This window comes from Aptenodytes forsteri, unplaced genomic scaffold (assembly GCF_000699145.1).
Source record: "Aptenodytes forsteri isolate BGI_AS27 unplaced genomic scaffold, ASM69914v1 Scaffold584, whole genome shotgun sequence".
NCBI classification, from domain to species: domain Eukaryota; kingdom Metazoa; phylum Chordata; class Aves; order Sphenisciformes; family Spheniscidae; genus Aptenodytes; species Aptenodytes forsteri.
The window spans coordinates 777,329-802,774 of record NW_008796062.1 but is presented as its reverse complement, the minus strand read 5'-3'; the positions used below and the strand labels follow the sequence as shown (position 1 = coordinate 802,774).

Genomic DNA, 25,446 nt, shown 5'->3' with positions numbered 1-25,446 from the left:
GTCTTCCTCTGATGGCCTCGAGGAGATGCAGAATTTACTGCTTGTTACATTATATCCTCAACTGCATAAACCCAGTCTTAAGTTCTCCATGGGGACACCGTCTCATTCAGTACACAGGACAAAATCACTTAGCTAGCAACCATTCAATATTTAATTTTTGCCCTTTTTATTTGATGCATAGCCCTAAAAGCCTTGTTTACTGCACACTATTCCAGCTCTGTTCTGAAGGCAGAATGATTAATTTCTTTACAGGCTTTTCTATAGTGCTCATCAGATGCTTCTAATTTGTTATGTGCAATTTCCTAGGTTTTGGAAAAGCATACAAAGGAATGCCATTATGTGGCATCCTATAACTACTGCCATGATTCCTATCAGCAGGGATAGACCAGACCTTTGCTATCTTAGCTAACAGGTGTAAACCACAGGCTGCCAGCATGGCCAAACTAAAGGAGATGAGGTACCTGCTTAAGCAAGTGATTGTCACTGATATTTGCTGGCACCAGGATGGGAAGATTCAGACTTCTAAGGAGACTGAAGGCTATGGAGTGGACGTACTCTTACAGGTTCGTGCTCCTTTGTCTCTCTCATAAGACCGACCCCTTTAATTCATCCTTTCCAACATGCCCACCCCTCAACCTGTGTGTCTCGGCCTGGTTCCTTAACTCAGTCTCATTCTTCTTATCTATCCAGTCTTATCCAGTGCTACCTATCTTATCTTATTTTCTATCTATCCTTATTTCTCTCACACTGTTAATGAGTTTATTTTTCCTCTTCCCTACTTGCTTAGAGACTGAGTCTCTGAGTCTCTGCCCCCAAACTCCCCATCTCTCTGTGTTTTTCACCCCTCCTAAATTTTACTTCCATCCCTTGACTAAGAGATGATGGAGCTTACTGGGGTTTGAGGGGAATGAGCATTCACAGACTCCTTAGGGGTTTCAGAAATACATATCTACTAAGCACGTATAAAATGTGTTTCTTAAAGGTTATAACTTGCATAACCTAGGAAGGATTTTCTTAGGGATGGTAAAAAGCACATTAATATATTACACAGACTACCCATTCCTGACAAATCCTGGAGACAATAAAGCACAGTAAAGAAGATGTCACAGAAGCCTTTAAGGTCTCTTCTTTAGCCTCATTTTCAGAAACATTTAAGCCATGTTGGGTGACATTTTCCAAAGTATATTGGGCCAGAGCAGATGTGCATCTCAGAAATTTTTATTCCAAATGACTATAGTTTCAGAAAATTGCAAGCAACTGAAATGGGAAGACACAGTATGTGGTTCTGCCCATAAAATAAGACAAAAATGAAAGCTATTAGTATCATGTTGGCATCTAACTTGATGGCTGCTCTGGTATCAGTGACTTGTCTGAAATCATGACACTAACTGAGCAAAGAACGTCATTCTATCTTGCCAGGTTTTTACCTACTGATTTTGTAAAGGTTGGATAACAGCAACAACGTAATATTGTTGCCCCATATAAGCCTGATATGTGTACAGCTGTTTTGTAACCTTCTCCTGACATATGCACCAGCTATTCATCTGCTGGTTTTGCACTGAACATTCATTATTACCAAAAATCTCATCTCTTGCCTGTACTATTTTCTCTCAATTATAACTTCACTTTACATCTGTCCTCTTATGCACTGATACCCCTTCAGTTTTGAAGTTGCCTGCAAACCTCATCAGGACCAAATTTAAGCCAGGAAATACAAATCTGCTAGCAAAGACACAAAGTGGTCACATGGATATAGAATTCAAGTAAAAATTAAATTAGTCAAGAAAGACTTCTAAAATCCCAGAGAGACCTAGTAAGGCTACAGTTAACAAGACACATCATTGATGAAATATGATTAACTGTTCTGATTTCATAAGAGAAGTGGGTTTTGGTCTTCCGCAAAGCTCCCTGTATTATTGTTATTAAGCTCTAGGCCCTTTCTCTGTAAATAAGTTTGTTTTGGGGATGGTACAACAGAAAAAATACTTACTGGATAGGAGTGTTACCAAAAAAAACCCACAATTGTGGAGTCACTGCCCCTACACAAGGTTGGAGCTAAGCCGCAGCTTAAGACAGTAAGATTAATTTTATTGTAAACTCACAGTTTATCTTGATTTGAGTAGACACAAGACTCTAGCCCAAGGTTTACAAACCCGTATATATCTATATTCTATAGTTAGTTAGTTCAGATCTTTCAAACATCAGTGTACTGCTTATTTAAAATGCGTAACAGTTAGTAGGAAAAGCAGCAAAGACAAAGCAGTGAATTGACTTCCAAAACTATCAGCCTTTGTCAATTAAAATATTTACTTTTGACACAAGTCCTAATTAGTTAAAAAGATTCAATCCAGTCTTAAAATAGAGGTTCAAGCTACCCAATTTATTCTTGGAACAGTCACTTGCTCTCAGGATTAGGAAGACAATGGCATCCAGAGCAAGCATGAGCCCTCTCCCCTCTTATTACAGTTAATCAGGAACATAAATACTATAATGGAGCTGAGCCCCTGCAAACTCACCAGGCTGTGCATAATTTCCACTCCAGCTGGATTCACTGTGAGCGCTTCATCATACAATTGCCTAGCCTCCTCCAAATTGCCTTTCATCTCTGCAAGCCTCCCACGCATGTACAGTACAGCATGAGATGTGGGGAAAAGACTAGCTGCCTCCTGGATACAAAAGCCTGCTTCTTTGAGATGTTGTTGTTCCATGAAGAGTTCAGCTAAAACCAGCTAAAACAAAACAAAACAAAACAAAACAAAACAAAACAAAACAAAACAAAACAAAACAAAACAAAACAAAACAAAACAAAACAAAACAAAACAAAACAAAACAAAACAAAACAAAACAAAACAAAACAAAACAAAACAAAACAAAACAAAACAAAACAAAACAAAACAAAACAAAACAAAACAAAACAAAACAAAACAAAACAAAACAAAACAAAACAAAACAAAACAAAACAAAACAAAACAAAACAAAACAAAACAAAACAAAACAAAACAAAACAAAACAAAACAAAACAAAACAAAACAAAACAAAACAAAACAAAACAAAACAAAACAAAACAAAACAAAACAAAACAAAAAAACAAAAACAAAAAACACCCTACCATTAGTTGAAATAAGTCAGAGACCTTTCTTCACATTAATTACATATCATCTCCCTTAAGCATATTAAAACACGAGGCCATGATCCTGCACAGTGCTCACTACTATGGTTAGTGCTTACTGTCACAAGTGGACTCACTGAATGGATCTTTTTTTAATGCTAAGGGCTCTATTCAGATGTTTATGGACATCTTTAGGTGTTGTCCTGACAGAGGATGGCCTTCATTTACATTCCTCAATCAGGAATGTAAACAGTGCTGAACTGAGCCCTAAGGAAGCAGGGCTGGTAGCCACGTGGAGCCATCATATGTATTTCCAAATAATCTGGGGGAAAAAAGAACAGAATAAGCCATCACTGTCTACTGAGAACTTTAAACATGTCAGAGTAATAGGATACATCTGACTGAGCTGGACATTAGGTAACTTATTTAAAAGAGTATTTCCACATTTTAAAAGATGATTAAAAGGGTTTCTCTCTGCTTATTTGTCTAGTTTATGAGATAGCTGTCTCTTAACTTTTCAGAGACTATTAAAGTCAAAAGGCTTTTATCATAGTGACTTATTTATATTGTGTATTCACACATTTAATTCCTCATACGTACTCTACACAGAAACAAAAGACAGCTCTTGGAAGAGACTGCTCAGTCATTTACTTTCTTCAACTATCAGCAACTATCGTAGTGGTTTTCTTAAAAAAAAATAAAAATGTAACAGGCATACTAATGTACTTGACTGTCAATTTGTTAATCAAATAATTTTTCATGTCAAACAAATTTCATAACACATCTCATGGTTAAACTTCAACATTTCTCAGGATTTGGACTAGATCATCGCTGGACTAGATGATCATTGTAGGTCCCTTCCAGCTGAAATAGTCTATTCTAATTCTAGATTTATTATGCATTAAAGCCTTGCAAAAGGCTTCAAAAGTGGTACTCAATTTTCACTGCCACACGTAACTGAAAAGGGAAACTGTGTTTTATATAGATATATGTACGTATGCATGCACGTATGTATGTATGCACGTATGAATATAAAATAATTCTCTCTCTTCATACAGCAGCCATTGCTCTTTGGTCCATAACCTGTTTGTGTTCTACATGTTATCGCTGCAAAAGCTCGAAGTCTTTTTTTTTTTTTTTTTAAAAACTGTTTTCTGCCCTGCCTGTGTTTTTCATTTTATCGCTGCAAAAACTCAAAGTCTTTTTTTTTTTTTTTTTTTAAAACTGATGTGGTAACGCAGTAAGTATTGACAGTTCAAGAGTCCAATTCGAAATGACTAATTCAGGCTCCAGATTTAGATAAATAATTCTGAAATGATACACAGCCTTAAATGCCCTGACTTTTAAAGGTAGTAAATATTCTCAGAAAGTCTCTGTGAGGGGGGAAACTAGCCTGAAAATTCCTCTAAAATAGCTTTGAAACTCTGCCAGTTTCAAAATGCTGGGAGACCCAGATGACTGTGGGGACATGGCATGCTGACATGGAGCTTGCTGGGTAGAGGTGAGCAGGAGAGCATCTCAAAGGCAGTCCTGCCTGACCATGGAAAGGCTCCTCCTTGGCCTATCTGACATAAGACTGGGACCACAAATAGCATTTCTATGGGCACACTGAAAACAATGGTGTACTGAAATGACAGCATGGCTGAACACCCTTCCACTTCTGAAGTGGTCCTTCTAGAAGAAGGGTGAGACATCGTTGAGAAAATGCTCGAATATTTCTTAGCCATCCCTAGGTTGTGCTACAGATAAATGTCATTCTCCAAGGCCGTCAACATGAGCAAAACATTAGTTCCTTGGTAAGAGCTATACTCTTAAAGAGTGACTCATATACATTTCTCTCTGGTTAATCATTATAAAATCTCAGCATGCATCCCTTCCCTTGGCTCCAAGAGGCTGCAACTATCTGTAATAACAGAAAGCGAAGCCATGTAACCTTGTCAAGCTGAGTATGTGCACAACCTTATTCAAAAGTTTGTGGGAGGACAGTATTTTACTTGCACTTCCCAAGGAACAGAGCATTTTTCTGCCAAGTGCTGCATAGCAGCTGATGCTGTGCATGTGGCAATAATGAGGATGGGGATGTGCAAAGTGACGATTCACAGCCTGAAGATAAACACTTCATTTGCAAAGTTAGCAGCACAAAAGAAGGGGTGAAATCCTGGCACTGTTTGAAGTCAGCAGAAGTTCTAGAAACTGCCATATTAAAAGCTCAATTAGTAACTAACAGTATAACGTGACTTGTTTCATTTCAGAAAAGAATCGGGAGCAAGGGGGTTTAGATGTGAAATCACACACAGCCGGTGTTTCAATGCATACAAAATGGAGAGTACTTAGTCTTTCTTTCAACAGTGCTTGTAAATCTTCTTCCATAATAACAATTATTTAGAGGAAGTGCAGCAACACAGAATCTAAATAAGATCTACAAATTGTATTTTATGGTATGGTAATGTAGCATATTAAAGTTCAGTCCATTTCTTTGCAGGCTCAATAGTCAATAAAAAATGATTTAATGGTGTGGGAGACCTAATTTGCATAAAAAAAAGACTGAGCGGTGCCTTTGGATTACGAAAGGAAAGGATTGCACACACCCAGCTAAAAATAGACATTAAGGGAAATCGTTTAGGCCTGCATTAAAATGTGTTTTCTGTAAACTCATTTTTCACTTCTATTACATACTCATTTTATTTACAGATTAACAAGATACGCTTATGCAACATGGAAAAAAAGCACAGCTAGAGGCAGAAATCAAAACCAAAAAACAAGGACTCATTAAATTTATCATGGCAATACTCCTGCCTCCTCAATGGTACTAAAAGTACTGGAACACCTGCCTTTGTGTTACCTGGGTTAGCAGCTTCCTGTCCACTGGATTATTCAGCGTATCTCCTTGTACCACCTAATCATGCTGTAAATAAACATCTAACCAAATTAGCAGCCCTCGCAAGGAAGTTCTGTAACAGAGACGTGGCAACCAATTCCACTCCAAAGCAGAGGGTATCTCCTCAAGCTGACACAGGTACAGAAGATCTGTAATTCTTATCCTGTGAAAGGTTCAATGCTTCAGGGAAACCATTTATGAATCTCCAGTTGTTGGACTACATCATTCTTGGTACTGACATTCTTCGCAGCTTTGAATCTAAAGGCCATGTTTGCAAGCTTCCTTGCTCTCTCTCACTTAACACCATCTTCATAAAAACTTGAACAAATTTACATTCTGTTTTGAATTAAGTACCACCAAAGGCTCTCTGAATGCTACTGAGCAAAGAGATGATGATCCTGGATGTACCACCTCCTCTATTAGCCTCTCTGGAGTAATGCTAGAAACTCTGAGTGTGAATGATTATTAGGAAATATTTCAGCATTTTTACCTATAGGTATGGGCTGAGACAGTGCACTGCATGGATGGGCAAAGACAGGATGAATTGTGCACTGTCTCCTTTCATTCACTAATTGAAGCTTGAGCCTGCACCCACTGAGACCACGAGCAGGTATCCAGCTGACTCCAAGGTCCAGCCTAGCATGATTCATTTCTTTCTCATATCCACCTTATGCTTCCCATCTGTGCTCTCCTGCAGTACTGCCCAGCCTACTCTGCTGTTCTTCCAAGCAACTGTCATCTCCTCTTGTGGCTATGGCCTCCTTTGTCTTGACTTGCTACTAGACTTCCACTGATACACCAGTCTTAATGCTGGGCCCAGTCCCTGAGAGCAGCACGCATCTCCACTCAGATTATCATTAGCCCCTAATACGAGCTCCTAGTTCTTCCAGCTGTTTCTGCTAGCATTTAAGCTCATCTACAGCGAAGATCCTTAATCAAGTGAGAATTGCCAGAAGCATATCATCTACTCATTCTCCAAAGACCAGTAACAAACGCACAGTCTGAGAGCACTTCCCAGAACACTGACAAAGCCAGGTCTCCTGCAGTCAGGCTCCTTTTTTCATCTCCAAGATAAATTATTTGACAGAGCTCTGTTAGGGAGTCCATCAGAGGAGTAACAACAGTGTAATCTAGTCATGTCTGCATCACAGTGCTAGTCTGAGGAGCAGAGTTGCCTGCCATCACCTTGAACACCAACTCTATTTCCCATTTCCTAAGTGTTTCAAAGCACAAAAGTGATTGAGCTTGTCACCAAAGAAGCAGCAACAACTGTAATTGTAGCCAAAAAATCAAACGGGATTTGAAATTTATTTCTGTGATGTGAACAACCCAAGAGTTAAAACTGCACTCCTTGCGAATCACGTTCGGTGTTATCCAAGACGCAGCACTTAACTCCCACAAGCAGACTGCTCCACATCACTTGGTTGTGTGTGCCTGCTGGATCTAAAGCACTCATCTACTCTCATCCACCCCAAAAATGCTACTGCATAGCAACACAGCTAGTGCAATGCAGCCAGATGACCAGCAGGATGGTACAGTGGGGAGAAGCCCTTCACACTTTAAGAAGGTGAGAGCACCTGTGAGGATGTGTAGGGAGGTGATTTCTGTTCCGTATCACCTGCCTTCAGGAGCTATTAATGCTTGTTACTGCAGCAGCCCTTAGCCAGCTGGAAGGACCCACTCCTGAGACAGCTCTGCCTTCAGCAGTGAATACAGAGCTATTACTGTGACAAAGGGTTCCCCTGCTGCCTTTCCTTTCTAGCAGGTGACGTTTAGTCATTGTTCCGTATTATGACACCACCCTGCATGCAGTAGCTTGACAATTAGCGGGCAGATTAGATGGAAGATTCCTCAAGCTGTATCCTGACTGCAATCATTTCATTTGCTGCAAACCTTTGATATAGAAATGAAGGAAAACAGAAACTGCCACGTGATCCTATCCACCTGAGCTCAGCCGCTTGCTCTTTTAAATGAGGCAACAGATTTACATCCTCAAAGGCTGTCTTTGCATGCAAACTGGTAGTTAACTGGAGTCCAGGGACCTGCTTTAAATTTCCAAGCTTCGGGTCTCACAGGGGCTGAAATGGCCACTAAGCTCATTTACAAATGTAGCATTAGAATGAAAATTTCTGGAAGCAACACAGAACTACCTTCCCTACTAAGTGGCGCAGTGAAAATTTCTGGAAGCAACACAGAACTACCACAAGCTACCTTCCCTACTAAGTGGCACAGTCAAAAGATTACTTGAAGTACTACAAGATAGCTAGTTCCTTTATGTGAAGTGGGGCCCTGCTCACTGATGAGGAAACAGCTCTTTCCCAGCTGGGAGAAACAAGCTACCGTCTTCTAGGCAATAAGGCCGCCACTGATGAGGATGACAAAAATGCTTCTGTTGGAAGGGCAGCACCTTTTAGGTTTTCTTGTACCCTCTCTCAAAACACATATTACTGGCTATAGTCAAAGAAAGGACTTCTAAGTCTTCATATTCCAACCTGCTCAAGTATAAATTCCTGTTTTCTGCTCTGGTATGAATAAATATCCTGCTTCCTTCTTCATGACTGTGTACACTATCACTTGCCCAAAAGTTACCGAGCAGCTGAGGAAATGCTAGTATTTGGTACCCTCTGTCATTCTCTGGGTACCACTGGCAGTGCAACAGGTTTCTCTCCGTCTCTCGGCAAAGGATCTACAGACTGCTTAGCAAAGAGCATTTCTAGCTGCTGCCTGTATTCTTCACAAGCGAGCGTTCACATACGTGTGCATGTTTGCATGTCACAGATTTCGAGGAATGGCATGTGCTCTTTGAAGACTGCCCATGCCAACGGATTATCAGTCCACAAAGTTTCACATCCTGCCCCAGCAATAAGAAATATCCAGAAGCCTCAGGAACGGGGGAAGCAATCCAAAATGCCCAGTACCGATATAAGGCCAAAACTCCTTTTGACTTTTTAAATTCATTGTTGATAGAAAATAAAATAAACCAAGCTGGAAAGTGTGGATCAAAACGTAGTATCCCCCTGAGGACATTCAGATGAAGAGAAATGGGGAATTTGGTGATCCTTAGCCTCCACCAGAAAAGCCTAGGACAGAGCTTGCTAAACCAGGAGGCTTAGCAGAACCACTGCTGGCTTCTTAACTTCATCAGTAACGTTTCAAAGGGGACCAAACCAGCTCACTTTACCATTTCCATTCTCCAGTGTTCCTAATCCCTCCTAGTAAGTAAACACTGCATGACTGCCATCTTTGCAGTTCACCTTTATTCTCCTCAGTAATAGCTGTGTAATAAAGGACTCCCTCCTGCTCCCTCTCATCAGGCTCCAGCTTTTCACACTGCTTTGTGTCACTGTAATGAGCCGCAAAAATCAGCAGCGCTTATGCACTGAATGGGGAAGTTCTAAATTTGAAATTCTAAAATTTGAAAGCACTTTTTTTTTTTTAAAATAAAAAAGGAAGAAAAATATTAGAATTGCTTCAACAACCAGTGCTGCATCACAGGACAGTATCTGATCATGGGACAGTATCTGATCCCAGCTATTCTGGCAATGTCAGTAAAGATGTCTCCCAAACCTGATAAACACCTTTAATATCAGAGCTAATAAACTTGAGGGGGCTTAGGATCACTAAGAGCTTCAGGAAGGAAGAGCATTTAAATACCCGTGAGCAAGCTGTGCAAATACAAGCTGTGCTGGGTGAGCCGAGGGGCAGCAGGGGAGGGCCTGGCCATGCCCTTGGCTGCTGCTGGGGTGCCTGCTGTGCGGCTGTGTGGCCACGGGCCAGCCGGGGTTGAAGATTCCAGCCCACTGGCCCTGACAACACAGTCTCGTGGAAGAAAGCCCATCTCCTCTAACACAGCTTTTTCCCAGGAATTGGCCCATACAGAATAAAATAAATAAGTCGCAAGCGTTTTGTGAAGGGGAGAAAAAAAGTTCCTGCTGTACATAACTCAGGGGAGCAGATGTTTTTCCATTAGCTCACTGTTCTCTGCTACAGATTTCTTGTTCGTGGCATGTTCATTACAGTATTTTTTTCCTAGGGTAAACTTTAGCACGTTACTGAGACAGCAGGTAGCCCGCTCCAGCCCCACTGTGAGTACATGGAATAGTTATCCTAGTCATTTTTCTTTAAATGCTCCTTTAAATTAGCCTTAGGTCTACCTGGTGAGGTTTGCAGACTGTGCTTAGCAGGCATTTAGCCAATCTTAGATCAAATTACCAGACCTACTTTGCTGTGACTGGCCATATTTGGTAAAGTATTGGGTTAGTCAAGAAGCTAAATTGTCACATATAAAGTACTAGTAAAGAAAAACACAGTGGACATTGTAGTTAAAAGTAAGGCTTAAAATAATACAGCAACAGGAGCTGGAATATTAGAACTCTTACTAAAACTGGCTCGCAGCATTCTAAAATGCTCCGTATAAATAGAGCATACGGTTATTATTGCCTGGAAATATAATCACACATACTTCAGATAAGAAATCACACCAGTTACCCAAAGAGCTTAAAACTATTAAAACTATTTCTTTTCAGTACTGACATGCTTTGCTCTCTGGGTCAAAAGTGATCTTATAAAAATGTCGAATGAAGGTAAATTTTGATCATAAATTTGAACCATTTCAAGTACATTTTCCATAGCCAAACAGCATGATTGTATTTTCTAAACAGAAAGGAGGAGTACTGGCATGATTTTAAAAAGGAAATAAGGGGTAGAAATAGTTCCTAGGTCAGACGTTTCTCTTGGTAACACAAGCAGTACTATCACCAGTAATCTCTAGGATTCCCCTTGCAGCTCTTCCTGCAACAAGAGCTAGAAGGAGTTAACAGGCTTTACCAATGCCACAGAAGTTCCTTCTCTCCTCTCTAAGCTGAATTCAAGCTCTCAGTCATGAAAAGTAGAACAAAGAGGAAAAACGAGCATATGGATTGCATAAAGACCACCTCTACTGGAGATGCACCACAGCAGCATGTGCACTGCAGCACCCTTCCTGAGTACTCCTTGAAATGACCTGTTTCTCAGACTTGGGGCCAAGAATAATGTTCAGGCTTATTAATGTTAAAGCCTAATGAGACAACTGTCTCCTTTTAAGAAGCCATTACATTTCAAGAGGACTGGGAGGTTATTGTTAAAAGGGACCAGACAAGCTGTGTTAATCACAGTCTTCGCTGCAGAACACTTGAAAACAGAGTATGCCTATTAGTATTCCTCTAAGCACACCTGCCGCAGGGAGTGGACAACCTCTCTAGTCTTTGGCGACAGCAGACCTTGTACTCTTCCAAAGCTAATTGTGACTACCTGCAGGGAAAACAGGAAGATATGGAAGCCCACTGAAGAAATGTGCTAAGTTCCCTGCTGCAGATGACTGTACTCCCAGCTGGTCCTACAAGAGATGGCTGGACAGAAGATTAACAGTGAGAATTCACGGTTTCATTTGGATGTGTGAAAGAGAAGAGGACTTCTCTTTCTAGAGACCACAGATCCATCAAGTAGCTCTTCAGTTGCTTACAGTAAGCTACAAAAAATTAGCTCGCCAAAGTTCACTAGGCACTGCTGCAGGGAAAGCCAAGGTGCAGCATCCATTATAGTGCAGCACATTTGGTCTTAGCAGCTGCACTTCCAAAGCTGCCGCTTTATTTTCTTCCCTACATAACTGTGCTGGTCATAAACCCAGAAAAGTAACAGATAAAAACACTAAGTCTATGCCCTCTTATGCGTGAGATAAGTATCTTTATCACAGGACAAAAAAGCTTAACTATTTGCACAGGGTTCACAGCCTCGCTCGCCTTCAGCCACTGTTAAAAGAATGCACATGTTCTCATGCACTAATTGTGAGACCTGTTAGGAGCTCTACAAGGGCTCTCCAGCTCCGACAAACTGAGGATGCTTCTGCACAAGGCAGGAACTCCTATTGCAGCTGCAGGTGGAGGGTGATACAGTAACAATTCCCCTACATAAGCACCATCTGATAGCTACCACCCACTAACGGTCCCCTTGCAAGCCTATGTGCTGGCTTTGTGGCCTGGCCTGGTTGCTGGAGGGCTGTAAGAACAGCCTCATATAGCTGTGGGATAGCTGGTTTTGTATTCCTTTTTCCAATCTTAAGTGCAGAAAGCTCTAACTGGATCAGTTGGTACCATTAGTTTTCATGCCTTGGGATATGAAGAGGCAAGGGAACTGTAATGGCTCTAATGGAACCCAGACACGATTGCAGGCTGGCGCTCTAAATCCATACCCCCCCACAGAGACACAGCCAGCTGCATCCTGTTAGTCCCTGAAAAGGACGGATGCTTTGTTATAAATTTATTGTAGTGAGGTTAGGAAATTGTAGTAATTTTATCTAAAGATTTATGATTCATGCTAAAAAGGCTAAAGTGTTAACGACAACAAAAACAACAATACACGAGTCATTTCCCAAAGGCAGATTAACATTTTGTCCCTTTAGAGATAGGACACTGAGGTATGAAAAAGTTAGGCAACTTGCCTAGAGTCACAAGATGAGTCATTGACTGAAAAAGGACAAGTCCAAGCTAAACCTGACAGAAATCTACAGCATACTGGTGCGGCTCTATCATGAATATGAAGGGACTCCGGATGCAGGCATCAGAATGTTACGCTAACTGCCTGTTGGCTTTCCACAGCTGTTAATTTTGGGGTGAGCTGTAACACAAAAGCACGTGACTACCTCAACTGTTTTTAACCACGCATTTCTGTTTAATTTGTTGTTTATGAAATATCTCTAACTTGGAAGTTATTAACTTCTTACCAGTATACCTGTTCCTCCTTTCCCCTCCTTCCAGATGGGAAAGATTCTAGTCCAGAGGGTCAGTGATATGCTTTTGGACTATTCCACTCACTAAGCCCAGTGTAAGGTCCGACCCACTTCAAAGAAGTCCTCTAATTATTCAGGCGCTGTGCCCTTCTCCACGCAGAGAGAGTGAAGACTACCCCAAAATACTTGCATCTCTCCTCATCCTTCAGGAAACTAGAATGCAGCGACTTCCACACTACTGCGAGAAGAGAATGGGCAGTACCTCACCAAGAGCTCATTAAGCTGCATCCATAACTGACTGCAGTAACGAAATTACAAAGCAGTCACAGTACGTATTTTCAGAGTATCAATCCTGATTCAAGTCCAGTTAAAAGTAAGCATGAAATAAAACAAAGATTTAAAAAATTATAGAATAGGACAGAAAAGTTACAGCTTTTAAAAATAAATTCTATCTAAAAGAATTAATTAACACCTTTGAGAAAGGAACTCGATTTACACTGAAAAGTAATCGTAGCAATTCACAGCTAGGTCACAGCAAGCACTAGGTCTTTATTGCTTTTGTCTTTTCACACAGCAGCAAAAATGTAAACTGCCTAGAGCTACCTGCAGGATGATGGACAACAGACACCTGACTTCTCATCATAATAAACTCCGGGTTTTTTTGCTCCCCACCAGTCTCCCCTGCAGCTTTAAATCAGGAGCATAAACTGAATAAAGCAAAATCTTGCTAGTGATTTTGAAGCCCACAGCACATCATTGAAATTTACGTACACACAAGCCATTAAGTGAACACATGTGATTAACTTAAAAGGATGATGCATTCCATAAGGTAACTTCTTTTGTTCTTTAATAGTTAGTCAAATTGTAACAAAAAGAATGTCACATATTTTGCACCAGAACTGAAGTCTAATTGGTAGGAAATGGCCCACAAAACCAGCTATAAAAATCTTTGCTGAGAAGTAGGGTGAGACTGCTAGGTTTTATGTGAGAATTGTCAATTGTACAGATTAGCTAAATGAGAATTTGAAGGGTTCTCCTGCATACAGAATAGCAAATTATTAGCAAGGTTCCAGTGGGCTCTGCTTTTTTTTCGTTGCAAATGGTAGCAGAGACATCTAAGAAGCAATCACAGCACTCAAATGTAATTTCAAGCGCACATTTGTGGGCCCAGTTGTGGAAGAAAAGCTGTGTCTCTTAAGAGCAAAATTGCAGGGTCAGAACTCTTTCTATCAGTCCTGAAATGCTGGAATGCAAATGGTAGAATGTGCTGTGCAACTCCGTTCCTCACCAAGTGTCCTACATAAAACCCTTTCATGAGTTTGGAGATAGCCTCTGGGCAGAGTTCCTTCTCACTCTTCTCTTTTCCCTTTATGTGCTCTGCTGTAGCATCTCTGCATGAGTGTCTCAAACTGACATGCAATCTACAAATCCTTGGGAAATTCAAACAGTCAAGGATAAAACAAGTGGAGGACTTGCTCTTTTTAATAATTTGCACTTAAACCTCAGCAAAGATTGGAAAGTTCCCAGTCTAAATAACATTTAATACATGGTTTGCCCAGCCTTATTACAGGGAAGCACGTAGGAAAAGGAGAATGAAAATAATTATCCCTACCAACTATCATTTGTTAATGAAGAACTACCTACCCTCTTCTTTTAAAAGCATATTTTAGTGATGACTGAAGTTTTCTGTGTGTTATGGAAAAATAGAGATGAGCTGAAAAACTGCACTACTCCAGTATTTTTTTTGTTATACTGAATCAGATAAATGGCATTTCAAAAACCGGCTGGGATAGATAGATTTTCTGCTGGAATAAGGTGATTTTCAACTACTGATTTCAACTACTCTGTTAATACTTATGTCGTCTCATTCACCACTGGAGGGAAAAAGGAACTCCAGGGGGTCCAGGACTTACCAGCTTGCAGCCAAATTTGTTCAAGAGCTGTCCACAGCTGCATAGGTCCTTGCTTCATTGCACTGCTCTGCATAGTTATTTCAGACATGGCCTGTTCCAGTCTTGATGCAGCAAGGGAAGAGGCTCGCTGTGATCCTATGGACCAAGCAAACAAGAACAATAATGCATTTTATATACTTCTTTGGAATATTTCTTTGACTCGTTAAGGCAGCAGGTCTGATTCTCCACTCATTGCATCAGTTTTATGTAATAAGAACTCCACTGAATTCTGGCGTGACCAACTGGAGAACCATGTTTTATAAAAGGTTAATTTACTGAAAAAAACCACTAAATTACCCAAGAGCTGCAGCTCAAACAAGCGAATTAACAGACAGTAATTTTATAAAGGTCTGCTTAGCATTCATCAAAGAAGCAACCTTATTTTGCTCATTTGGAAAGCAGAACTCTACCATCAAATATTTCCCATGAATACTTATTAGTAACCCGTTTTATAAGCACACTGTCACCGTACAATTACAACATGTGGCCCACTAATGTAGAATCTTAGTACAGCATTACAGAGTAGCTTGGCACCATTCACACAGCACACACATTTCAAGTGACATCAATATTGTTCTACTGGTTTAGAGGCAGCGTGGTTTTTCATTTAACCTTGGGGAGCAGAGAGCTCAGTGCTTTGACTAAATTAACCTTTAGTATGCGCTGTAACATTTACGCAAGAATAAAGTATTTGGCACCCACATCTCTGGGACAAAACATCACATCAAAAGCTACTCCCAGGAAGAATGCATGGGCAGAGACCATGTTCTTCGGTACAGCAAGTGGGATTATACTGGTGAGCCGACCTCTCAGAGGGGTACCAAGAGGATGGTAACAAAATAAGAAGCTACAAAATGAGATTTCACAGTTGGCTTTGTAAAGCTTTGGGAAATAAATATTTTAATATACGTAGGTTTAATGTGACTTTAAGGTTGATAAGCTCTTTCTCTGGGGAGCTGCTGGGACTGAAGCACTTGCACTGATTAGCATTACTCTTCAATCTATCCTTACAGGCTGACCTTGTAGACCACAAGATCCCGGAGTTAAAATCCCGCTTTCTCTCACCACAGCCACCCTGAGGGAGCAGCAGAGCCTAGGAACAGGTACTTGGAGAAGTTGGGATGGTTCTGGGCAAGGGAAGGGACAGAAGGGCAAAAAACCTGTCAGGGGCATATGCATTAAGTGGTCTCTCTGAGGCGGACAGCATGCTTTTCCCGCCGGAGCGTGCTGAAGAGAGGGTTGCCAAACCACACCTCCAGGCCCGCAGACCATCACCCAGGGCCAGGGTGCTGGCAGGGAGAGCAGTGTGGTCCCCTGGCCGTGGTCCTCTGAACGTTGAGCTGGGACCCAGCCTTTTGCCAGGCACGAGGGGAGGCACATCTCTGCCCCCTGCTCCTTTGACACCTGCGTGGCATGGGGCAGGATATGGCCTGCAGCTTTTACCTAACCCGAGGCAGCGCTGCCTGCCTCTGAGAGCATCATGGCTACGGAGAGGCCGCAAGTGCAACTTGAAGCCTAAAACTGCTATAGGAAATATTTGTCCCATTATCTCACCGCTAACTAATGTCATTGATTTTAAGCAGGAGAACTTCAAAACAGCCCTGCAGCACAGGCGCCTCCCACGGCTCCCTTGGAAAATGCAAATGTGCTCTTCCTAGATGCATTTCTTAAATTCCTACATATTTTCAAAGACATTCCTGATCTAATGTTCCAAGAGATGACAGTGCAGTAATGTAGCAATTACGGCTTTAATGGTATGGTAAAAGCCATTCTGCTTTGCACCGAGAATTTATTATATTTAACAGATCCATCTTCAGCCTGTTTCACCGCACGGGATTCCTCCCCCTGCCCTGCCCACTCACACTCCTCTCCCCCCATCCCTCCCTCCACCCGGGAGAAATTTCACCAAAACTCCCAGGAATTAAAGACAGACAATGGTTGTTTAACACAGGGAAAACTACCAGGCATTTATGCCCAGCCATCCAAAACACCGACAGCTTCTTTGCAGTGCAGAGGCAACAAGAAAACGGCCACGTGAACAGCTAGTGATGTTACTAGGAGCACTTTGAAGTTAGGGCAGACCTCTTGCCTTCTAGATTGGCAAACTTGGAAAAAATTATATGGGCTTTGGGGATTTTGCAGTCAGCCTAACCAGATTCTTATATTAGCACTCCTGATCACGTTAGTATGCTTTGAAAGCAACTTTCAGTATGACATTTCTCTGCCAAGACTGCCCTCTTTCAGAGAGGCTTTCTGGAGCTGTGTTTCTTGCAAGCACTCATATGTAATGATGGTCTGATTGCATTAGGCAGGCAGATGGGCTGGTGTTTTATTCACATCCTCACAGAGCTCAGGGAAATCCTGTCAAGCAAGGATTCAAGTCAATCCAAGGAAACTATGTCACTGTAAGGTACCTTTGTGCATTTTGGAGAAGTTCACACACTGCTGTGAGACTGAACAGCCACTTAGAATCTACTAAAGCATCCTTCCCTCACAAAGCAGGCTTTGCAGGAATATCACTATGAGCTAGTTGCACTCAAAGAACACAAGTTAGCTGCTCCTCTTCTCCTTCTCTTCATTAGCCAGGTAGTTGCCAAGAGGGGAAAGCCTGCAATTTGAGACCGATCTTGCCCAGTGCTGTGGGCTTCAATCTGCACAGCATAAAAAGGGAAAGCAGGCTTTGCAGGAATATCACTATGAGCTAGTTGCACTCAAAGAACACAAGTTAGCTGCTCCTCTTCTCCTTCTCTTCATTAGCCAGGTAGTTGCCAAGAGGGGAAAGCCTGCAATTTGAGACCGATCTTGCCCAGTGCTGTGGGCTTCAATCTGCACAGCCATAAAAAGGGAACCCAAGTTACTTAGCAATTTACAGCGGAGGCTCTTTGCGTTTAACAGCCTTTGGCATTCCAGTCCTTTGATGTTTATTCTCTTTTCCATTTCAGCCTACACAATGAAGCAAACCACGCTAGGAAGAGACCAGCCAATCCCTTTCCATCCCTGACCAGCCTCAGACACAGATACATTCCTTGTTCTAAACACACACATGCCAGATGATAAGGCGCTCTCCATCCCAGCCCATACCCACATGTTTGCTGCTGCTGTTCTTACCCATCTCTGCTGGACTGCTCACAGGAATGCTCCTTAAAGCTTGTCTGCCCAAATATACTCTGTAAGAGAAGGTCTTTGCCAGCCTGGCCCTTCTGGACTGAAAAGGGCTCAGCCACAGCTCTGAACCTCAGGCAAGCAATATGGTGACCCTGGGGGTGGGCTAAGGGCTACTGGAGACAGAAAAGAGTATACCTCTAACACATGCCAACTCCCAAGAGAGGAGGTAGGCACGTATCACACTGGTATCACTCTGACCTCAGGGTGGTGGGGGGAGCTGGAAAAACTTCAAGCGACGTTAAAAAAAGTCTCAGAACGTCTCATTATAAAGTATCTCTTCCTCAAGAAATTCAGATCTTTATATGCTAAAAAAACCCACAAAACCTGTCTCACAGAACTTTAATGTCATGCCTCAAAATACATGCAAATGTTGGCATAAGAAGATATCGCATCAATTTGTTATTTTAGTGCAGTCTCTTTCTCTTTTTAACAGCTCCACTAGACAGGATATAAACTTCACATTTTACAATAAAGCCGTCCACACGTTTTGGAAAGAAATCATAAAAATAACAAAATTGATTTTGTCATGATGAGCTCTGCATAAATGCCATACAAAATATATCTAAATAATTTTAAAGCACTGTTCTAGGGTTGTTATAAGACCAAGAAGGACCAAGTTTAATATTTTGCATCTATGAAAAAACTGCTATCAAAATAGAAATGTACCTCAGTAGATTTACTAGGCTTATAAGAAACACAGAATTCCCTAGCCTAAATCACTTCAGGCAAGAGCATTATAAGATAAGACTAAATCAGAAAAAGAATGAAACAGCAAGGCAGCTGACTGATATAGGTGAATTTAGTTAGGAACACTGCTTCAGTTAGGAGAAGATGAAGAAAATAAAGAGGAATTAATCTTCCTGGCAGTAAACCTAAAATTCTGGCACAGCAAATAATCTCATTGTGGTCTAACTGAGGGAGAGGCCAGTGTCAAGCCCGGCTGCAGTAATCCCCCCTTCAGTGACGAGTCCAGAGATCACAGAGCGCCTGTGCATTACAGCGATACTGCCGCACGCTCCTGGGGGATTTCACGATGGAAACGAGAGCCTGTTCTAGAATGATGCAAAAAAATGAGACCTCCTCCCTCCTTCAAAGCAGCCAGCCACAGCCGCAGCTCTGGTGAAACACAAGGGTGAGAGGGGCTAGAGCTGTACTCCAATCTCACCTCCTACTGTCTTCAAAGAGGCTCCCAACTGGGACAATAGACCCAGCTGCCTCCTTCCTGCAGGTGCAGAACAGCAGCACCTACAGCCTGCAGAGCAGTGAGCCACAGACCCTTGCTGAAAACAGCCAGCGCCAGTCCTGCACTAAGGTGGATGGTGTAATTTCAGTACGAGCCCCATCCTTAACATCCATTGTGGGTGTGACCATGTTAGCATGGAAACCTAGATTCTCGAAGTGGAGGAGGAATAAATTTCTTGGCTAAAACCAAACTGCATTCAGTGCAAATCACTTTATGTGCATGAAAAGCTAGTTTAAAGCTTGTACTTTACATTAATTTGCTCTTTCTGGCAGGCAGTACCATGGCATACAGCACCTTCTGCTGAACTACAGCTGCTCCATGGCATGCTGGCTGCTAAAACTGGGCTAAGAGCAGGCTGGAACAGGTACCCAACCCAGTGCTTTTTGAGGAGGGCACTACACAGAGACCAAATGTGCCTGAGCTTTGCTCTGACTCTGGAGGAGGTGCTGCAGGTCTGCAGCAGAGGAGCGAGCAGGAGGCAGGAGTGAGGTCTTAGAAGGGTGGCACCCCAGCACATCAAAATATGACAGGTTCTGCTGGTGACAATTTGGTCTCAAAATCTCAAACCATGCTGTGAAGTGGGTGTAGCCCAAACCTGGCCACACTCTTTTCTCCACACAATTACAAAGCAAGGCAAGAGATCTCCAGAAGAGCATGGGATCCACACCCAGAATACCTTTTACATACCATTAAGCACCAGCTAGAGCTGAAGGGGCAGGGATCAATCCAGGCTCAGTCCCACAGCCTAGGCACCATAAGCTACCCACTGTTTCAGCAGCAAAGTGGGAATTGGATGGATAGCAGAAGTACTGCGGCAAATAATATTTTTTGGTTTTTATTGCTTTCATAGTAATGCCTAGTGGCTGATAGATTCTACAAATTACCTGCAGTGTTTTCCAAGCCATTTTCATATATTCACTGAAACTGAAAGTCCATTTTACGGCCCAGCATCAGGGATGACAGCAGATATTTCACAAATCTTCACAATTATCAGAATGATGACTATCCTAAATAATTTTGTATCACCAGGAAACTTTCATGTCATATCCACTCCCTTTTCCAGATAATTTTTAATATAACAAACAGAACATATTCATTTAGTATATCCTCTTCATCTATCTGTGCTGAATTTGGCCTGTTCTCTTTAATTAAACCAAAGACTATAGAACACTGTCATACAAACAATGAGAAAGAGGACCTATACAAAATACAGAGACTCATCTCAGCAAAGGGTAATAAAAGGGAAATGGAATAAATGGATTAAAAATTACATAAATATGTGCATAGACACAGTAAGATTACAATATCATAAATATAGACCCTAAGGGTTTAACACTACAAACAAAAGAGCAGACATGCTGAATAATGTTTTGATGTTTGAATGTTTGTATGCTTGTATGCTCAAGACCTAAGCTTGCAATGCTTTTTAACCATTGGTGGGTGTAAATGGGGGTTAAACACAAATAATTTAACACAAGTTATGTACTTAACACATACGAACTTGTCCTTTATCTCAGCTGTATGTGCTGAGTGTGTGACTTCAGTTTTACCAATTCCAAATGTTCAATTCCAAATGTTCAAGATTAAGACTCAGACAAACCCTAATTCCCTAGCCCCAAAGCATGAGGCTTGTTTAAGCGTGAGGTTTTTTTAATAATAAGCTTTTATATTCTTCTCGTCCAGTTTCTGAGTCTGTGAGGTTCAATTTTTTGCAAGTGTTTATCTACGTACACAAGGGTAGAAAGTTGCTTCCCTAAAAAAACCCCAAATTAGAAGGAAGGTTTCTCACATAATCATCTGATTTTGAGAGTTAGGGTTTTAAGGCAAGCACCAACTATCACGAGACTTACGATAAAGTCACAAGTCAGCAGCACTCTGAAAGCCTCCTTTCCCCTTCCTGCCAAGATTAGCTTTGACGTCTCAGTTATTTCCATCTGACTATATCTGTTACTGTGAATGTGTATTTACCATATAATAAAGCATCACAAGGTTTATTTATAAGTCCCAAACCAAATCACCTTCTAATAGGAATTGACAGTCTTACTCAGCTTTCCAAAACCACATGTCCTGGCTTGATCAGGAAATCTAAAAAGGATTAAATTGGGTGTGTGTGTGTGTGTGTGTGTGGAGAGAAGAAGGAAAAAAAAGGACTGAATCATACAGTTCTTGCAGAAGTATAGTGAACTCCCACCTAATACCTTTCATGCTCGTCTCGGAGCTTTGTAAAAGAAAGCAGGAACCCAGATCTTTGTTTTATGCATGGGGATGCCAAGGTACAGACAAACCACAGTAACATGTTCTGCAGCAGAGATGGCCCTGGAAACAGATCTGGACCTCCTGACCACCAGCCCAGCAACACAGGCATGTACAGCCCCCTCCCCCCCAACCTTGCTAAAGAAAATAAAACATTCCTCTCTCGCAAAAGCACGCGTTTAGGATGGGAAAGCACAAATCTTGTTTCCTCACCAGAATCGGTATCATGAGCATCTGGGAGCGTGAGATGCAGTCCATTATGCTTTTTGATCACCGGTGTTTCAGTCACACTACTTCCTTTCTCAGAGCCACTGTAAAGAAACAAAACTGTGTTACCTGGCCACTTTTCAGCGGAGAGACAACATTCCCCTCAAAGCAGGCAATAGTCTCATCTAGCTGCCACTGGAACTGAAAACTCAAGCTTTCCAGCTGCAGGCAATCAGCTTCTTAAATGTGTTAACACCTGCACCCTGCCAATGGACAGGAAGCTCAGGGACACAGCGCCCAGCAAGGGCTCCAGGGCACATGCTGGTATCCGTTTATTTGGCTGTTGGGAGTCTTTGCAAACTACTGGACAAGGAGCATGTTGGCAGCTAGAAGCCAGACCAGAGGAGGCCAACCAGCAGCCCCACACCCAGGAAGAACCACCATCCCTTGTCTGCAGATGGATTTGTTCACAGGTCTGCGGTGCTGATCCTTTTGAAACAGACCAATTACCACCTTCCACTCAGGTGCTAATTTCTTCATTTCAAAGGGATTATTTTCTCCTCTTCCACCTTTGTTCTGTTCAAACAGAGGAGGAAGATAAAAGCTACCACATAGCACTGCTTTATGAAAGGAAGACTATATGGTCTGCTCTTCTACTAGACTTCTGTCCTCACAGGAGAGGTCTTCCAAAGGGAAACTGAAAAAACCCCACAAAAAACCAAAAAAGCCAAAACACCCACGTGCCTAACAAAAAAAAAAAAAAAAAAAAAAAAAAAAAAAAAAAAAAAAAAAAAAAAAAAAAAAAAAAAAATCACTTAACCAGATCTCCCGAGCCTTCCTGTCACCACATAGTCTGCCATCCCCCCAGGATCAGATGGTGATGATATCTCTTCTCATCATCCATTAAGGGACAAAATATCAAAAGGAAAAATGCCCTGGCTACTTTTTTGGCACACTTCCAAGCCTGCAGCTCAGCCTTTGGACAATATTTCTCCCAAGAAACAAGATGTCACAGAGCCATGATTGCTGTGGATGCCCAGTCTTCCAGTCTTATCAGGCCTTTGGTAGGGATTGCACAGGATTCCCTTGAATTTGCATTAATCTAGCAGAAGAATTAGCTTGGGACTGCTATTTGGTTTTAAACATGATTATTCTGTTATCACAGAAAACAACAGCAAAAGATAAACCAAGTCTTGTCCTTCCCAGCTAACAATCTAGGACTGAAAGCCACTTACTGTCATTCATCATAGTGGTAACCATATTTACAATAGCTAATTAACCTTTTACTTGGGCTTTGGGATCAAACATTATGGTTTCTGTTAACAGACCCTGAATTCTTGGGCATTTGACTGTTCGCACAAATCTCCAGCCTTGACTGGGCCTCCCTGTCTTCCATACTGATATCTCATTTGAGACTATCCTGTGGTGACAGATACAAGGGAAAATTAAATTCTCTGTCCTGCGCCTCTGCCTTGCCTAGCCAGGATTAGCCCAAGTGTCATTACCCTGACTGAGGGCTGCTGGTGGAACCGTAGGGGCATTTCTGTCTTGCTGGTGCATTGCGTATGCAGGAACATGGCAACTGCACTTCAAAATATTAATTCCCATGAGGCGAGTGCTGCTTTGATGCAGCAGCCATCACCACAAAAATCACTGTTCAGGCACATGGCTGAACACTGGCTTATACGCTGTACTCCTACACAAAAGACAGGTGAGGAGATTGGTGGATGGCATAAGTTTGGCCACAGTAAAAACTGATCACAGGAGAGCAGCATACAGAGAAGGCTTGATGAGGTGGCCTCAGTTAACAAAAATGCATCTCAATACAGTCAACAGCAGGGCCTTTTAACTGGGAAAACAGACGAAAATCCCAGCCTGAAAACCAAGTGGACTGCATTGTGAAAAACAGCCACTCCCAACGGCTTTATTTGTTATGCTGGAGAAGGGCTGAAAATGAACTGCTCCTTCAAAGCTGCAGTACAAGGCCTTCAGCCAAGAAAGCTTTTCCATGCACCACGGAAGGGACAGTAGCCAGATGATTTGCCTTCCGCATACAACGCTGGAAAGGCTGACAGTGAGACATGTTGCCACTCCGCTGCCCATGTTTTTAAAAGGTAGTTGAGACGGTGCATAAGATGGTCACAAAAATTGCTGAAGGAAACACTTGATTGTGAGAGACTGCAGAGGCACCAGTTTATCAGAGAGAAGACAAGAGGGGACTTGAGCATAGCATATGAATAGCTGCCTGGGGAGAAAATATTGGGCCCTGAAAGACTCTTTAATTTAGCAGAGTCATAGTAAGATTGCAAAGCCGGGAAACTTAGGCCAGACAAATGCAACCAAATGTAACTAAAGTGCAATTTAATTGTGTGGGCGATTAGCTACTGATTGAACTAGTAAAGAGTATCGGGTGCAACAGCTCTCAACTTCATGTAAATACAGGCTTCTCTTTTCCAAGAGGCCCTAAAAAATGTCTGTGTCCAAGTCTCACTGATAAGAATTCCCCTTAAGTTCCTTTGCAAGCCCAACCCGGAATTTTTTACATATTTGTTAGCTGATACTGCTGCAATTTGCTTAATACAAGTGGCTTCCTGGGTCACTGAATCCAGTCTAGAACTGCAGGTGCCAAGTTCATTCTTGTTACCTTTCAAACAGTACTTCCCAATACAAAATGCTTTTTGAAGTATTTTCTGAGAAAGCCAAGAAGTCCCACTGGGAACAGCAGTGACATACACATTACAGTTCCTAAGAGCAAAAGCAAAGCAATTTGTTTTGTTTAGGCTTCTATGGCTAAAGCTTATCAAAAGCCTCTAAAGCTATCGCATCCTGGGTTTTTAAGTATAATAGCCAAAGCACAGCTTGGCATCCGAATGCAGTCCAAATTTATTTGTCTGTTTTCCAATGTACTCTGTTCAGTCTCAGGCTTGCAGCCCCCCCTTGCAAGAGTAATCTTACTCAGTCCTAATTGTTCAGCGTGGATTTGACCAGCTTCATGAGGACTACTCATGGGTATAAAGATTATTCACGAGAGGTACATGATTGAATCCTTAGCTAAAGAGACTAAGGCCTAAAGAAATCAGTAATTCCAGCCTGTAAGAGACCATTTCTCTGCTGCTATGTAAATATCTTGATTTTTGTGTTTGGTCTGCTGCTCATTAGCTAAATCAACAAGGAATTACTAATAATCTCTCAAGGACAACTTGTATATAGACAGGCATCATTCTGTACATATACTTCTGGTGTTTATAAAGCTTATGTAAATGCATACAGAAATGGGGAAACAATGCAACCTTCATCAGTCTGCTGTCGTGACTGTTGCCTCAAGCATGCTCTCCTTCCCATCAAACACAACCTCTATGGACATTACACGTGAGAGATAAGTACAGTCTTGGGATAACATTCCCAAGACAGTTGTACAGTGGTAGCATGACTGGGACAGCATCCAAAGGGTGTGGGAAGGAAGAAAACCCAACCTGGTAACTTTCACACTTTCTAAACTTTTCCTTCTGGAGGGGAAGCAGATGAGAGAGAGGGAACAAGCAAGGAACCTAGCACTGCTTAAATGCAGGTTTACTAGGACAAGGGAAGGGAGAAAGATGCTACATCCTTCACTCCTTTCCTTGCCCAGTTAGCACCAGGCTGTGCAACCGGCATGCAACCACAGCATATGATAGTCTTGGCTGCGTGCCTTTCCTTGGCTTACTCAGTTCAGGACTCTGTCACCCCCACACATTCCTGGGTGGTGCCACTACTGCAGACTGTGAACAATAGCTGACTGATGCTCAGACTATTGGGAAAAAAAAAATCTGCCCTCCATTATGGACATCTGAACATGGATAGAGATGTTTAGACATTCAGATCAGAAACTCTTGGTTC

The 25,446-nt window shown here is 41.9% G+C and overlaps 1 protein-coding gene across 1 annotated transcript in view; it reads right to left on the bottom strand.

The window, feature by feature from the left end:
- The window catches only part of TTC7A (tetratricopeptide repeat domain 7A), a 186,007-nt gene that overhangs the window by 34,233 nt on the left and 126,328 nt on the right, over nucleotides 1-25,446 (bottom strand). Inside the window, exons 18-20 of the mRNA XM_019473938.1 lie at nucleotides 21,577-21,674; nucleotides 14,664-14,798; nucleotides 2,517-2,719 (exon numbers count right to left, since the gene is read on the bottom strand). Of these exons, the coding sequence (XP_019329483.1) occupies nucleotides 2,517-2,719; nucleotides 14,664-14,798; nucleotides 21,577-21,674 (436 nt within the window). The remainder of the gene's footprint in view (nucleotides 1-2,516; nucleotides 2,720-14,663; nucleotides 14,799-21,576; nucleotides 21,675-25,446) is intronic.